The following is a 14,501-nucleotide window of genomic DNA, read 5'->3' on the forward strand; positions in this document are numbered from 1 at the left end:
ACTTACTTGTGCCAAGTCCTAAGGAAGGGACAATGTTCTAACGGAGAATTGAGAGTCCTGCTGTAGCAGCAAAACTAAGATCTATTTATTCGTGAAAGCCTTTTGGAGGGGGGGGGGGGCTGGGGGGCTTTGGAGATTTTGTTACTTGTTGGCACTTAAAACAATTTAACTCTTAATCATGTTTGAGCGGTGGACCTAGAATCATAGAATAGTACAGCACAGAAAGGAGGCCACCGAGTCTACACCAGCTCTTTCGAGCAATCCAGTTACTCCCACTTTCCCGCTCTAATTGACAGTAATTTGAGTATTTTTCCTTTTCTTTTGAAAAATCAATTTGTAATTTTTATAAACTTGTGAGTAATGTTCCCTTTTAACTTATTTTTTGGGTGCGCGGCCCCTTCAAAATTACCGCACTTGTGCAGTTTTTCTTATTTAAAAGCTGGTGGCGCTATGCGGCTACGCTTAAAGGAAGCATTGCTTGTGAACATTTAAAATGTCCAAAATAATATGTATCTAATATGCCCAAAACAGCCTTTTATATTGGCATTTATCCTGAATACAACAGATAACTATACACTTGTGGCAGAATAAGTGTTTTGTTCAGACTTGGTAATTGAAAATCTGTTTTCATTATTACTGTCGCTGCAGATGGCATTTTTAGATCATAGAGGACTGCGTAATAATAGTCCGAAAGTGCGAAGTAGGACAGCGTATCTGTTCTCCAGGTTCATTAAATCGTTAAAGTAAGTAATTCCTCTCACATTCCTGCATTTTAAGTCTCTTTCCATCTTTCTGCTGTTTTTATTTTATCTTTAGTCCTCAGTGACATATAATAGCAAAATTATTTGTCATGGAGCAGACATTTGTTTACAAGTTAAATTCATCAAGAGACCACAAACCCATGTTCTGAGTTCCTAATCGTTCTCACTACATTGCAGTGCCTGGTGGAATCCAGGTGCGCCCCATCACGAGCTGTGGCTGTACACCTTCTGGAGGCCTACTCCTGATATTGGTGAGGCCGAGAAGCAAATTCTTGCCAGCCCTCGCTCTTGCAGTGGCCCAAGGAAAGAGGTGCAAATAACTTTGCTGCTCACAACAGCAACAAAAACCCATCACTAATTTTATGTGCTGCCTTTATAAATGTGCAATTTACTCTTTCTAAACTGGCTTCATTTTCTCATCAGCTGTGGCTCAGTGGGTAGCGCCCTCGCCTCTGAGTCATAAGGTTGTGGGTTCAAGTCCCACTCCAGGGACTTGAGCACATAAATCTAGGCTGACACTGCAGTGCAGTGCTGAGGGAGCACTGCACTATCTGAGGTGCCGTCTTTCGGAAGAGACGTTAAACTGAGGCCCTGTCTGATCCCATGGTAAAAGATCCCATGGCACTATCTCGAAAAGCAGCAGGGGGAGTTGTCCCCTATGTCCTGGCCAATATTTATCCCTCAATCAACATAACAAAAACAGATTATCTGGTCACTATCACATTGCTGTTTGTGGGAGCTTGCTGTGCGCAAATTGGCTGCTGCATTTCCCACATTACAACTGTGATTACATTCCAAAAGTACTTCATTGGCTGTAAAGTTCATTGAGACATCCGGTGGTCGTGAAAGGCGCTATATAAATCCAAGTCTTTCTTTCTTACAGTAAGCATATGAATCCTTTCATTGAGGATATTCTGAACCGAATACAAGATCTGCTGGTGCTTTCTCCTTCTGTAAGTGTTGAGTTGTCTTTCGTTTGGTAATCTGAGAGAGGTTAAATCTCTTACTTGGACTAGGCACTGCAAATGGATTGAATACTTGACTTTCATTGGAAGGGGAGAAGCAACAAGAATAGCTTTTAGCCTGGAGTCTAGAACTAAGAAGCACTATACTACACATCGCTTTTTGTAAACGTTTAGGAGAATTATTTGGCCATGCAATTGAAGGTGCTCTTTGAGGCATGAACAGACGAGTGAAGCTTTAGGTGTAAGCGTCAACTGAAGGGTGGCACTTCTGATAGTGTTGCACTCCCACAGTGCTACATTGAAGTAATAGCTTTGACTTGTGCCCAGGTCCTGCAGAAGGGGCACCGTTCTAACTGAGCTCTTGGTGTGGTAGCAAAACAAAGATCTCTTGTATTTGGGGAAAGTCTTTTGGAAAGGAGGAGGCTATAGAGCAATGGAGCTGGAGCCTTGCCTTTCATTCAAACTGTTCTCCCCGTCACTTGTCCTAATGTGTGTTTTTTTATTCATTCCTGGGATGTGGGTGTCGCTGGCAAGGCCAGCATTTATTGCCCATCCCTAGTTGTCCTTTAGAAGGTAGCAGTGAGCCACCTTCTCTAACCACTGCAGTCCGCGAGGTGAAGGTACTCCTACAGTGCTAGCCGTTTGATACAACTGAATGGCTTGCTATGGCCATTTCAGAGGGCAGTTAAGAATCAACCACATTGCTGTGGGTCTGGAGTCACACATAGGCCAGACGGGGTAAGGACAGCAGATTTCCTTCCCCTAAAGAGCATCAGTGAACCAGATGGGTTTTTAACAAATGTTTCATGGTTACCATTACTGTTACTAGCTTTTTATTTTTATTTTAATATCTCCTTATTGGGCTCGGTGTCTCATTGTGTTGATAATCGCTCCTGTGAAGTGCCTCCGGCTGTTTTACCACATTAAAGGTGCTCTAGAAATGCAAGTTGTCTTTGTTTAACCTGCAACTGTTTACATACAGTGCAGCAAGGCTCCCAAGCAGACGTTTCCTTCAATCCCCAGACTAATGAAATGGCAACGTTGATTTTGGAAACATTTTCTTCTTGGTCCATAATTTTATGTTTTTTCTTTAATGAAGTTTTCTGTGAGTTGTAAGGGTTTGCATTGGTCTGTTCCAGGAGAATGGTTTCCAGACCCTGTTGAGCAGCGATGATCAGCTGTTTATTTATGAAACGGCAGGAGTGCTAATTGTGAATAGTGAATATCCAGCAGAGAGGAAGCAGGCTTTGATGAGGGACTTGCTCACTCCACTAATGGAGAAGTTCAAGGTGTTTTTGGAGAAACTCCTAACAGAGCAGGATGAGGAGAGGCAAACTGCACTGGCAGACTGTTTAAACCATGCTGTGGGATTTGCAAGGTTAGTACTCTACGTTTTATTTTTGTTTAAAATGCTTATGCCTTTTCTTAAACACATTTAAGTAGCATGACATAGAGCTTTGGAATTACTGAGTTCATTTTGAGTCCATATTGACCTCCGTTTTATAGATCCACATCGTATGGTGGCCTTTTAAGATTATTTCAATTGGACATATATCGTTGTTACTTTTATTGGCGCTGGGTCAAAATCCTGAAACTTCCTACGTAACAGCATTGTGGGAACACATTCACCACGCAAACCGCAGCAGTCCAAGAAGGCCTACCATCACCTTCTCAACTGCAATTAGGGATGGGTGCTGTAATGTGTGCACCTGTGAGTATGTTGAGTTGGGAGTGGCTTAGCCAGTCACGTGATGTTCACAAGACTCAATAAAACCCCAGCCAGTTGGGTTCAGGGGATCCACAATGAGGCAGGTGGTTGTGAGCCTGGTGAATGAACTGGTAATGTGTAGTGATTATTAAACCTTTGTTAATAAACCAACTAGTTCTGAATAGCAATGTGTTGCTATAAATTCTTAAGCAAGGAATCCATGAAGCAATTACATTACATGCGGTCATCCCCCTGCAAAACATGTACACTGCTTTGGGTACTGTTGAGGGGGATGACTCATCAGGGGAGTGCAGCAGCAGCCAAGTTCATGGCACCGTGGCTGGCTCTGCACAGGAGGGCAGGAAAAAGAGTGGGAGGGCGATAGTGATCGGGGATTCAATTGTAAGGGGAATAGATAGGCGTTTCTGCGGCCGCAGCCGAGACTCCAGGATGGTATGTTGCCTCCCTGGTGCAAGGGTCAAGATGTCTCGGAGCGGGTGCAGGACATTCTGAAACGGGAGGGTGAACAGCCAGTTGTCGTGATGCATATAGGTAAAAAATGGGATGAGGTCTTACGAGACAAATTTAGGAAGCTAGGAGTTAAATTAAAAAGTAGGACCTCAAAAGTAGTAATCTCAGGATTGCTACCAGTGCCACGTGCTAGTCAGAGTAGGAATCGCAGGATAGCTCAGATGAATACGTGGCTTGAGAAATGGTGCAGAAGGGAAGGATTCAAATTCCTGGGACATTTGAACTGGTTCTGGGGGAGGTGGGACCAGTACAAACCGGACGGTCTGCACCTGGGCAGGATCGGAACCAATGTCCAAGGGGGAGTGTTTGCTAGTGTTGTTGGGGAGGAGTTAAACTAATATGGCAGGGGGATGGGAACCTATGCAGGGAGACAGAGGGAAACAGAAGGGGGGCAGAAGCAAAAGATAGAAAGGAGAATAGTAAAAGTGGAGGGCAGAGAAACCGAAAGCAAAAAGGGCCACATTACAGCAAGATTCAAAAGGGGCAAAGTGTGTTTAAAAAGACAAGCCTGAAGGCTCTGTGCCTCAATGTGAGGAGTATTCGGAATAAGGTGGATGAATTAACTGCGCAGATAGTAGTTAACGGATATGATGTGATTGGCATCATGGAGACATGGCTCCAGGGTGACCAAGGTTGGGAACTCAACATCCAAGGGTATTCAGCATTTAGGAAGGATAGACAGAAAGGAAAAGGAGGTGGGGTGGCGTTGCTGGTTAAAAAGGAAATCAATGCAATTGTAAGGAAGGACATTAGCCTGGATGATGTGGAATCGGTATGGGTGGAGCTACAGAATTCCAAAGGGCAGAAAACGCTAGTGGGTGTTGTGTATAGACCACCAAACAGTCGTAGTGAGGTTGGGGACAGCATCAAACAAGAAATAAGGGATGTGTGCAATAAAGGTACAGCAGTAATCATGGGTGACTTTAATCTACATATAGATTGGGCTAACCAAACTGGTAGCAATGCGGTGGAGGAGAATTTCCTGGAGTGTATTAGGGATGGTTTTCTAGACCAATATGTCGAGGAACCAACCAGGGAGCTGGCCATCCTAGACTGGGTGATGTGTAATGAGAAGAGACTAATTAGCAATCTTGTTGTGCGAGGTCCTTTGGGGAAAAATGACCATAATATGGTTGAATTCCTTATTAAGATGGAGAGTGACAAAGTTAATTCGGAAACTAGGGTCCTGAACTTAAGGAAAGGTAACTTCGATGGTATGAGGTGTGAATTGGCTAGAATAGACTGGCAGAGGATACTTAAAGTGTTGACAGTGGATAAGCAATGGCAAACATTTAACGATCACATGGATGAACTTCAGCAATTGTACATCCCTGTCTGGAGTAAAAATAAAACTGGGAAGGTGGCTCAACCGTGGCTAACAAGGGAAATTAAGGATAGTGTTAAAACCAAGGAAGAGGCATATAAATTGGCTAGAAAAAGCAACAAACCTGAGGATTAGGAGAAATTTAGAATTCAACAGAGGAGGACTAAGGGTTTAATTAAGAAGGGGAAAATAGAGTACGAGAGGAAGCTTACAGGGAACATAAAAACTGACTGCAAAAGCTTCTATAAATATGTGAAGAGAAAAAGATTAGTAAAGACAAACGTAGGTCCCTTGCAGTTGGATTCAGGTGAATTTATAATGGGGAACAAAGAAATAGCAGACCAATTGAACCAATACTTCGGTTCTGTCCTCACAAAGGAAGATACAAATAACCTTCCGAATGTACTAGGGGACAGTGGGTCTAGTGAGAATGAGGAACTGGAAGAGATCCTTATTAGGCGGGAAATTGTGTGAGGGAAATTGATGGGATTAAAGGCCGATAAATCCCCGGGTCCTGATAGTCTGCATCCCAGAGTACTTAAGGAAGTGGCCCTAGAAATAGTGGATGCATTAGTGATCATTTTCCAACAATCTATCGACTCTGGATCAGTTCCTATGGACTGAAGGGTAGCTAATGTAACGCCATTTTTTTAAAAAGAAGTGAGAGAGAAAGCGGTTAATTATAGACCGGTTAGCCTGACATCAGTTGTGGGGAAAATGTTGGAATCAATCATTAAAGATGAAATAGCAGCCCATTGGAAAGCAGTGACAGGATCGGACCGAGTCAGCATGGATTTATGAAAGGGAAATCATGCTTGACGAATCTTCTGGAATTTTTTGAGGATGTAACTAGTAGAATGGACAAGGGAGAACCAGTGGATGTGGTGTATTTGGACTTTCAAAAGGCTTTTGACAAGGTCCCGCACAAGAGATTGGTGTACAAAATCAAAGCGCATGGTATTGGGGGTGATGTACTGACATGGATAGAGAACTGGTTGGCAGACAGGAAGCAGAGAGTCGGGATAAACGGGTCCTTTTCAGAATGGCAGGCAGTGACTAGTGGAGTGCCGCAGGGCTCAGTGCTGGGACCCCAACTATTTACAATATACATTAACGATTTGGATGAAGGAATAGGGTGTAATATCTCCAAGTTTGCAGATGACACTAAACTGGGTGGCGGTGTGAGCTGTGAGGAGGACACTAAGGGGCTGCAGGGTGACTTGGACAGATTAGGTGAGTGGGCAAATACATGGCAGATGCAGTATAATGTGGATAAATGTGAGGTTATCCATTTTGGGGGCAAAAACACGAAGGCAGAGTATTATCTGAATGGCGGCAGACTAGAAAAAGGGGAGGTGCAATGAAACCTGGGTGTCATGGTTCATCAGTCACTGAAAGTGGGCACGCAGGTACAGCAGGTGGTAAAGAAGGCAAATGGTATGTTGGTCTTCATAGCTAGGGGATTTGAATATAGGAGCAGGGAGGTCTTACTGCAGTTGTACAGGGCCTTAGTGAGGCCACACCTGGAATATTGTGTTCAGTTTTGGTCCCCTAGTCTGAGGAAGGACGTTCTTGCTATTGAGGGAGTGCAGCGAAGGTTCACCAGACTGATTCCAGGGATGGCTGGGCTGTCATATGAGGAGAGACTGGATCAACTGGGCCTTTATTCACTGGAGTTTAGAAGGGGGGATCGCATAGAAACATAAGATTCTGACGGGACTGGACCGGTTAGATGCGGGAAGAATGTTCCCGATGTTGGAGAAGTCCAGAACAAGGGGACATAGTCTTAGGATAAGGGGTAGGTCATTTAGGACTGAGATGAGGAGAAACTTCTTCACTCAGAGAGTTGTTAACCTGTGGAATTCCCTGCCGCAGAGAGTTGTTGATGCCAGTTCATTGGATATATTCAAGAGGGAGTTAGATATGGCCCTTACAGCTAAGGGGATCAAGGGGTATGGAGAGAAAGCAGGAAAGGGGTACTGAAGTTGCATGATCAACCATGATCATATTGAATGGCGGTGCAGGCTCGAAGGGCTGAATGGCCTACTCCTGCACCTATTTTCTATGTTTCTATTACAGGCGCCAATGTTCTCGAATTTTGTTTTGGGTGCGTGGCCTCTTCAAACTTCCGCGCATGTACGGTTTTTCCATTGAGAAACCGGCAAGCGACCTAAAAGGGAGCTTCAGACGGCTGCGCAGCTAAACTGGAACATTAATGTTCACCAAATGTCAGCTTTGACTGTGAAGCCCGTTTCTTGAGAATTGATGTTTTATATGTATATTTTGATTTAACTTGCTATTTACCCTGTCTCCGTCCTTCCTTTCACCCGCACCCCATTCTTCTCACAATCTCTCCTTTGCTGTCATAGAAACATAGAAAATAGGTGCAGGAGCAGACCATTCAGCCCTTCGAGCCTGCACCGCCATTCAATGAGTTTATGGCTGAACATGAAACTTCAGTACCCCCTTCCTGCTTTCTCGCCATACCCCTTGATCCCCCGAGTAGTAAGGACTTCATCTAACTCCCTTTTGAATATATTTAGTGAATTGGCCTCAACTACTTTCTGTGGTAGAGAATTCCACAGGTTCACCACTCTCTGGGTGAAGAAGTTTCTCCTCATCTCGGTCCTAAATGGCTTACCCCTTATCCTTAGACTGTGACCCCTGGTTCTGGATTTCCCCAACATTGGGAACATTCTTCCTGCATCTAACCTGTCTAAACCCATCAGAATTTTAAACGTTTCTATGAGGTCCCCTCTCATTCTTCTGAACTCCAATGAATACAAGCCCAGTTGATCCAGTCTTTCTTGATAGGTCAGTCCCACCATCCCGGGAATCAGTCTGGTGAATCTTCGCTGCACTCCCTCAATAGCAAGAATGTCCTTCCTCAAGTTAGGAGACCAAAACTGTACACAATACTCCAGGTGTGGCCTCACCAAGGCCCTGTACAACTGTAGCAACACCTCCCTGCCCCTGTACTCAAATCCTCTCGCTATGAAGGCCAACATGCCATTTGCTTTCTTTACCGCCTGCTGTACCTGCATGCCAACCTTCAATGACTGATGTACCATGACACCCAGGTCTCGTTGCACCTTCCCTTTTCCTAATCTGTCACCATTCAGATAATAATCTGTCTCTCTGTTTTTACCACCAAAGTGGATAACCTCACATTTATCCACATTATACTTCATCTGCCATGCATTTGCCCACTCACCTAACCTATCCAAGTCACTCTGCAGCCTCATAGCATCCTCCTCGCAGCTCACACTGCCACCCAACTTAGTGTCATCTGCAAATTTGGAGATACTACATTTAATCCCCTCGTCTAAATCATTAATGTACAATGTAAACAGCTGGGGCCCCAGCACAGAACCTTGCGGTGCCCCACTAGTCACTGCCTGCCATTCTGAAAAGTACCCATTTACTCCTACTCTTTGCTTCCTGTCTGACAACCAGTTCTCAATCCACGTCAGCACACTACCCCCAATCCCATGTGCTTTAACTTTGCACATTAATCTCTTGTGTGGGACCTTGTCGAAAGCCTTCTGAAAGTCCAAATATACCACATCAACTGGTTCTCCTTTGTCCACTTTACTGGAAACATCCTCAAAAAATTCCAGAAGATTTGTCAAGCATGATTTCCCTTTCACAAATCCATGCTGACTTGGACCTATCATGTCACCATTTTCCAAATGTGCTGCTATGATATCCTTAATAATTGATTCCATCATTTTACCCACTACTAAGGTCAGGCTGACCGGTCTATAATTCCCTGTGTTCTCTCTCCCTCCTTTTTTTAAAAGTGGGGTTACATTGGCTACCCTCCACTCGATAGGAACTGATCCAGAGTCAATGGAATGTTGGAAAATGACTGTCAATGCATCCGCTATTTCCAAGGCCACCTCCTTAAGTACTCTGGGATGCAGTCCATCAGGCCCTGGGGATTTATCGGCCTTCAATCCCATCAATTTCCCCAACACAATTTCCCGACTAATAAAGATTTCCCTCAGTTCCTCCTCCTTACTAGACCCTCTGACCCCTTTTATATCCGGAAGGTTGTTTGTGTCCTCCTTAGTGAATACTGAACCAAAGTACTTGTTCAATTGGTCTGCCATTTCTTTGTTCCCCGTTATGACTTCCCCTGATTCTGACTGCAGGGGACCTACGTTTGTCTTTACTAACCTTTTTCTCTTTACATACCTATAGAAACTTTTGCAATCCGCCTTAATGTTCCCTGCAAGCTTCTTCTCGTACTCCATTTTCCCTGCCCTAATCAAACCGATTGTCGTCCTCTGCTGAGTTCTAAATTTCTCCCAGTCTCCAGTCCCCAGGTTCGCTGCTATTTCTGGCCAATTTGTATGCCACTTCCTTGGCTTTAATACTATCCCTGATTTCCCTTGATAGCCACGGTTGAGCCACCTTCCCTTTTTTTATTTTTACGCCAGACAGGAATGTACAATTGTTGTAATTCATCCATGCGGTCTCTAAATGTCTGCCATTGCCCATCCACAGTCAACCGCTTAAGTATCATTCGCCAATCTATCCTAGCCAATTCACGCCTTCAAAGTTACCCTTCTTTCAGTTCTGGACCATTGTCTCTGAATTAACTGTATCATTCTCCATCCTAATGCAGAATTCCACCATATTATGGTCACTCTTCCCCAAGGGGCCTCGCACAATGAGATTGCTAATTAGTCCTCTCTCATTACATAACACCCAGTCTAAGATGGTCTCCCCCCTAGTTGGTTCCTCGACATATTGGTCTAGAAAACCATCCCTTATGCACTCCAGGAAATCCTCCTCCACCGTATTGCTTCCAGTTTGGCTAGCCCAATCTATGTGCATATTAAAGTCTCCAGTTTTCCACTGCCAGTGCTCTCCGTTGTCCCTGCGATCTTCTTTTCTCCTTGCTGACCAGAAGACTTGCACTGTGTTGGCTGCTGTCGAATGTTTTAAGAGAACTACTGAAGTTAATTTAAAACAAAAATAACTGTAAAACAAAAGTTGTGCTGGAGAAACGGCCACTTACCCAGGAGCTTTAAAGGGAAACGGTTGTAGTCCCAGGCAATGTTCCCTCCTATCTTATTTTGGGGTGCACGACCCCTTTAATGGCCACGTGGCTTAACGGGAGCATTGGTCCTGGGGGAAAGAACTGTGGTTCTAGGATTGCAGCAACCAAGTGTCATGAATTTTGTAAACTCCTGTTTTTTTTCCTTCATGGGGTGTATAATGTATGCACCTGTAGTATGCTCACAGGTTTGTAGAGCTGTTGCCCCTTCTGGACGGAATTCCTGATCGGCGCCAAACACCGAAACCTCCCTCGGGAGCCGGCGCCTCACAACTTTAGCCGCCTCAGGGAAATCCCCTCCGAGCCTTTCAGTTCTGCGCGGAGGGGTTTCCTGTACGGGCTGCTCCTGCACACCCTCAACCTTGCCATCCTCGCCTGCCGTCCGGACACGCCATGGCGCACCATCTTGCTGTCCGGAGGAGGCGGGGGTCCCCGATGGAGTGCACTTTACGCGGGAGTCCTCCCACTATTTATCGGGGACTTGGCCTGGAGGGTGGTGCACGGAGCAGTCCCGTGCAACAAATTTTTAAGCTGGTTCATGGGCTCCCAGGCCGCCTGCAATTTCTGCGGTCTGGAAGAGTCCGTGTTCCATGTTTTTATTGAAAGCGAGAGGTTGCAGCCCCTGTTCCATTATTTCAAGGGGCTGCTCCTCAATTTCTGACTGCACTTCAGTCCCACACTCCTGATCTTTGGGCACCCTGTGCGGAGGGGAGCGGGTAGGTCCGAGGGCCTCCTCGTAGGACTACTCCTGAGCATGGCCAAGGGTACCATTAGCTGGTCCAGGCAGCGGGCGGTCGAGGGGGTCGTTCAGCCCGACTGCCTGCCTCTCTTCCGCGCCTACATCCGGGCCAGGGTGTCCCTAGAGATGGAGCACGCGGTGTCCACCGGTAAGCTCACGGCCTTCCGCGAGAGGTGGGCGCCGGAGGGACTGGAATGCATCATCACCCCCGGCAACCAAATTTTAATTTGATTTTATATGTTTTAAAGTTTAATTTATTTTCATTGCCAGGTTTTAGTGTTCCCCCAGTTAGGGGGCACTTGTATAATTTGCCTCTCAGTGCCCAAACCCCCCCCAAAAAAAGGGCACTTGAAAATTGTTTGGAGTGTCCTCCCCCTTTAATCAGGGGGGGGGCACTTGATTTAATTGGTTATTTGATTACAACCAAGAGAGTTGTAGAGCTGTTGCCCCGTCCAAACTGACCCCCTTCTGGATGGAATTCCTCATCGGCGCCAAGCCCCGAAACCTCCCTCTGGAGCCAGTGCCTCACAACTTGAGCCTTCTCTGGGAAATCCCCTCTGTGCCTTTCAATTCTGCGCAGAGGGGATTCCTGTACGGGCTGCTCTTGCACACTCTCCATGTTGCCATCCTCGTCTGCTGTCCGGACACACCATAGCGCACCATCCTGCTGTCCGGAGGAGGCGGGGATCCCCAATGGAGTGCTCTCTACGTGGGAGTCCTCCCTTTATTTATTGGGGACTTGGCCTGGAGGGTGTTGCATGGGGCAGTTCTGTGCAATAAGTTTTTAAGTTGTTTCACGGGCTCCCAGGCCACCTGTAATTTCTGCGGTCTAGAGGAGTCAGTGTTCCATGTTTTTATTGCATGTGCGAGGTTGCAGCCTCTCTTCCAATATTTGAAGGGGCTGCTCCTCAAATACTGGTTGCACTTCAGTCCCACACTCCTGATCTTTGGGCACCCTGTGCGGAGGGAAGCTCCTGGGCATGGCCAAGGAGGCCATCACCCAGTCCAGACAGCGGGCAGTCGAGGGGGTTGTTCAGCCCGACTGCCTGCCTCTCTTCCACAGTTACATCCGAGCCAGGGTGTCCCTGCAGATGGAGCATGCAGTGTCCACTGGTACGCTCGCGGCCTTCCGCGAGAGGTGGGTACCAGAGGGACTGGAGTCCATCATCACCCCCGGCAACCAAATTTTAATTTGATTTAAGTTATTGTCTAAAGTTTCATTTGATTAACTGTCAGTTTTAGTGCCCTCCCCTTTAATCAAGGGGCACTTGTATTAAAGTTTGCCATCTAATTTACCCCTACAATAAAGGGGCATCTGATTTACAGATGCAACCAAAATAGTTGTAGAGCTGTTGCATTGTGAGTGGCTTAGCCAGTCACGCGATGTTCACAAGACTCAATAAAACCCCAGCCAGTTGGGTTCAGGGGACCCACAATGTGGTATGCAGTTGTGAGCCCAATGGATGAACTGGTAATATGTCGTGTGATTGTTAAACCTTTGTTAATAAACCAACTAGTTCTTAATAGCAACGTGTTGCTATGAATTCTTAAGCAAAGAACCCATGAAGCAAATACATTACAGGGTGCCTTGTGACTTTCCTACTCTGGATGCTATCCGTACTGGGAAGGGATGCTAACCCCTATTTATTTTACTGAGGTAACAGGCTGGTGGATGATATCGCTGTACCACTTGATGCTTTAAAAGCAAAGGGGCATCAGTTTGTACGTGCTTGCAGGAAAAATATGTTAAAATTAATCCTGGCCCCAAGATAATTGCAATTGAGGAAGGCCAGTTTAATCATTTTTCTTCCAACCAGAAAGACTCTAACTTCGCCCCATTGCAGCATTCATTTGTTTCCTAAAAGATTCTAGTGTTTCTGCTTTTCCACCTCTCCACGCAAGAGTCCTTTCCACGAACTGATCACTCTTCATCTGAAAGGAACTTGCTGATTTGTCCTAAATTTGCCTTTATCCAGTTCAAAGCTGTGTCCCCTTCTCCTACTCTCACAATGTCAAGTAGGGCCCAAGTTTCGGCCTCAGTTGCTCCTGATTTTTTGGAGCAACTGGTGTAGAACGGAGTATCTTAGAAATTCAAATTCTCGGCATTTAGTTTGCTCCAGTTCTAGTCAGTTAGAACAGTTTCACTTTGGAACAGAATTTCTTTTTCAAAAGGGGGCGTGTCCGGCCACTTACGCCTGTTTTCAAAGTTTCGGCAGTGAAAACTTACTCCAAACTAACTTAGAATGGAGTAAGTGAAGATTTTTGTACGTTCGAAAAAACCTTGTCTACATTTTAGAAAATCAGGCGTAGGTTACAAATTAGGCGTAGGGAATGGGGGGGGGGAGGGGTTTAAAGGGAAGTTTACAAACATTCAACACTTCAGTTTTACAAATAAACAGCCATCATCAATAATAAATGATAAATACACCAATAAATCAATCAAAAAAAATTAATAAAAAATAAACATTTTTTTTAAAATCAATAAATAAAAATGTTTCTACTTACCGACAGCAACACCGGGAGTCCTCCAACAGCGTGCTGGGACGGTCCCCCCAGTGTGTCTCTGTCAGTGTCTCTATCTCTCTGTCTGTCAGTATCTGTGTTTCTGACAGCGAAGGGAGGGGGAGAAGGGGGAAGGGGGGGGGGAGAAGGAAGGGGGGAGAAGGGAGGTGGGGGGGGGGAAGAAGGAGAGGATGGATGGAGGGAGAGGGGGCGAAGGAGAGAGGATGGAAGGAGGGAGGGAAGAAGGGAGGGAGGGAAGGAGAGAGAGAGAGAGAGAGAGAGAGAAGGAAGGAAGGAGAGGGAGGGAAGGAAGAAGAGAGGGGGAGGGAAGGAGAGAGAGAGAGAGGGAAGGAAGGAGAGGGGGGGAAGGGAGAGAAGGAGGCTGAACGTCGGGCCCAAGACCTCGGGCTAGATTTACAGATAGGTGGGGGGGAGAGAGAGTTGGGGTGGGGGGGGAAGAGAATCGCGGAGGTCCGGGGGGGGAGGAGGGGGGGGAAGAGAATCGCAGAGGTCCGGGGGGGAAGAGAGTCGCGGAGGTCCGGGGGGGGTGGGGGGGGGAGGAGAGAGTTGTGGAGGTCCGGGGGGGGGGGGGGGGGTGAGGAGAGAGTCGCGGAGGTCCGGGGAGGGGGGGTGAGGAGAGAGTCGCGGAGGTCCGTGGGGGGGGGGGGAGAGAGTCGCGGAGGTCCGGAGGGGGGGAGGAGAGAGTCGCGGAGGTCCGGGGGGGGGGGGGGGGGGGGAGGGGAGAGAGAGAGAGAGAGAGAGTCGCTGAGGTCCGGGGGGGGGGGGGCGGGGGGAAGGAGAGAGTCGTGGAGGTCCGGGGGGGGGGGAGAGAGAGAGAGTCGCGGAGGTCCGGGGGGGGGGAGAGAGAGAGAGTCGCGGAGGTCCGGAGGGGGGGGGGGGGAG

At 46.7% G+C, this 14,501-nt stretch overlaps 1 protein-coding gene across 7 annotated transcripts in view; it reads left to right on the top strand.

Moving 5' to 3' along the window:
- Positions 1 to 14,501, top strand: part of xpot (exportin, tRNA (nuclear export receptor for tRNAs)) — a 62,676-nt gene that overhangs the window by 32,485 nt on the left and 15,690 nt on the right. For 6 of the 7 annotated variants that reach the window (XM_070900281.1, XM_070900284.1, XM_070900279.1 and 3 more), the window contains exons 15-17: positions 649 to 743; positions 1,645 to 1,714; positions 2,866 to 3,104. In XM_070900281.1, coding sequence (XP_070756382.1) covers positions 649 to 743; positions 1,645 to 1,714; positions 2,866 to 3,104 — 404 coding nt within the window. The remainder of the gene's footprint in view (positions 1 to 648; positions 744 to 1,644; positions 1,715 to 2,865; positions 3,105 to 14,501) is intronic. The other variant, XM_070900285.1, reaches the window with a different exon arrangement.

Source organism: Pristiophorus japonicus, chromosome 15, assembly GCF_044704955.1.
Source record: "Pristiophorus japonicus isolate sPriJap1 chromosome 15, sPriJap1.hap1, whole genome shotgun sequence".
Lineage (NCBI taxonomy): Eukaryota > Metazoa > Chordata > Chondrichthyes > Pristiophoridae > Pristiophorus > Pristiophorus japonicus.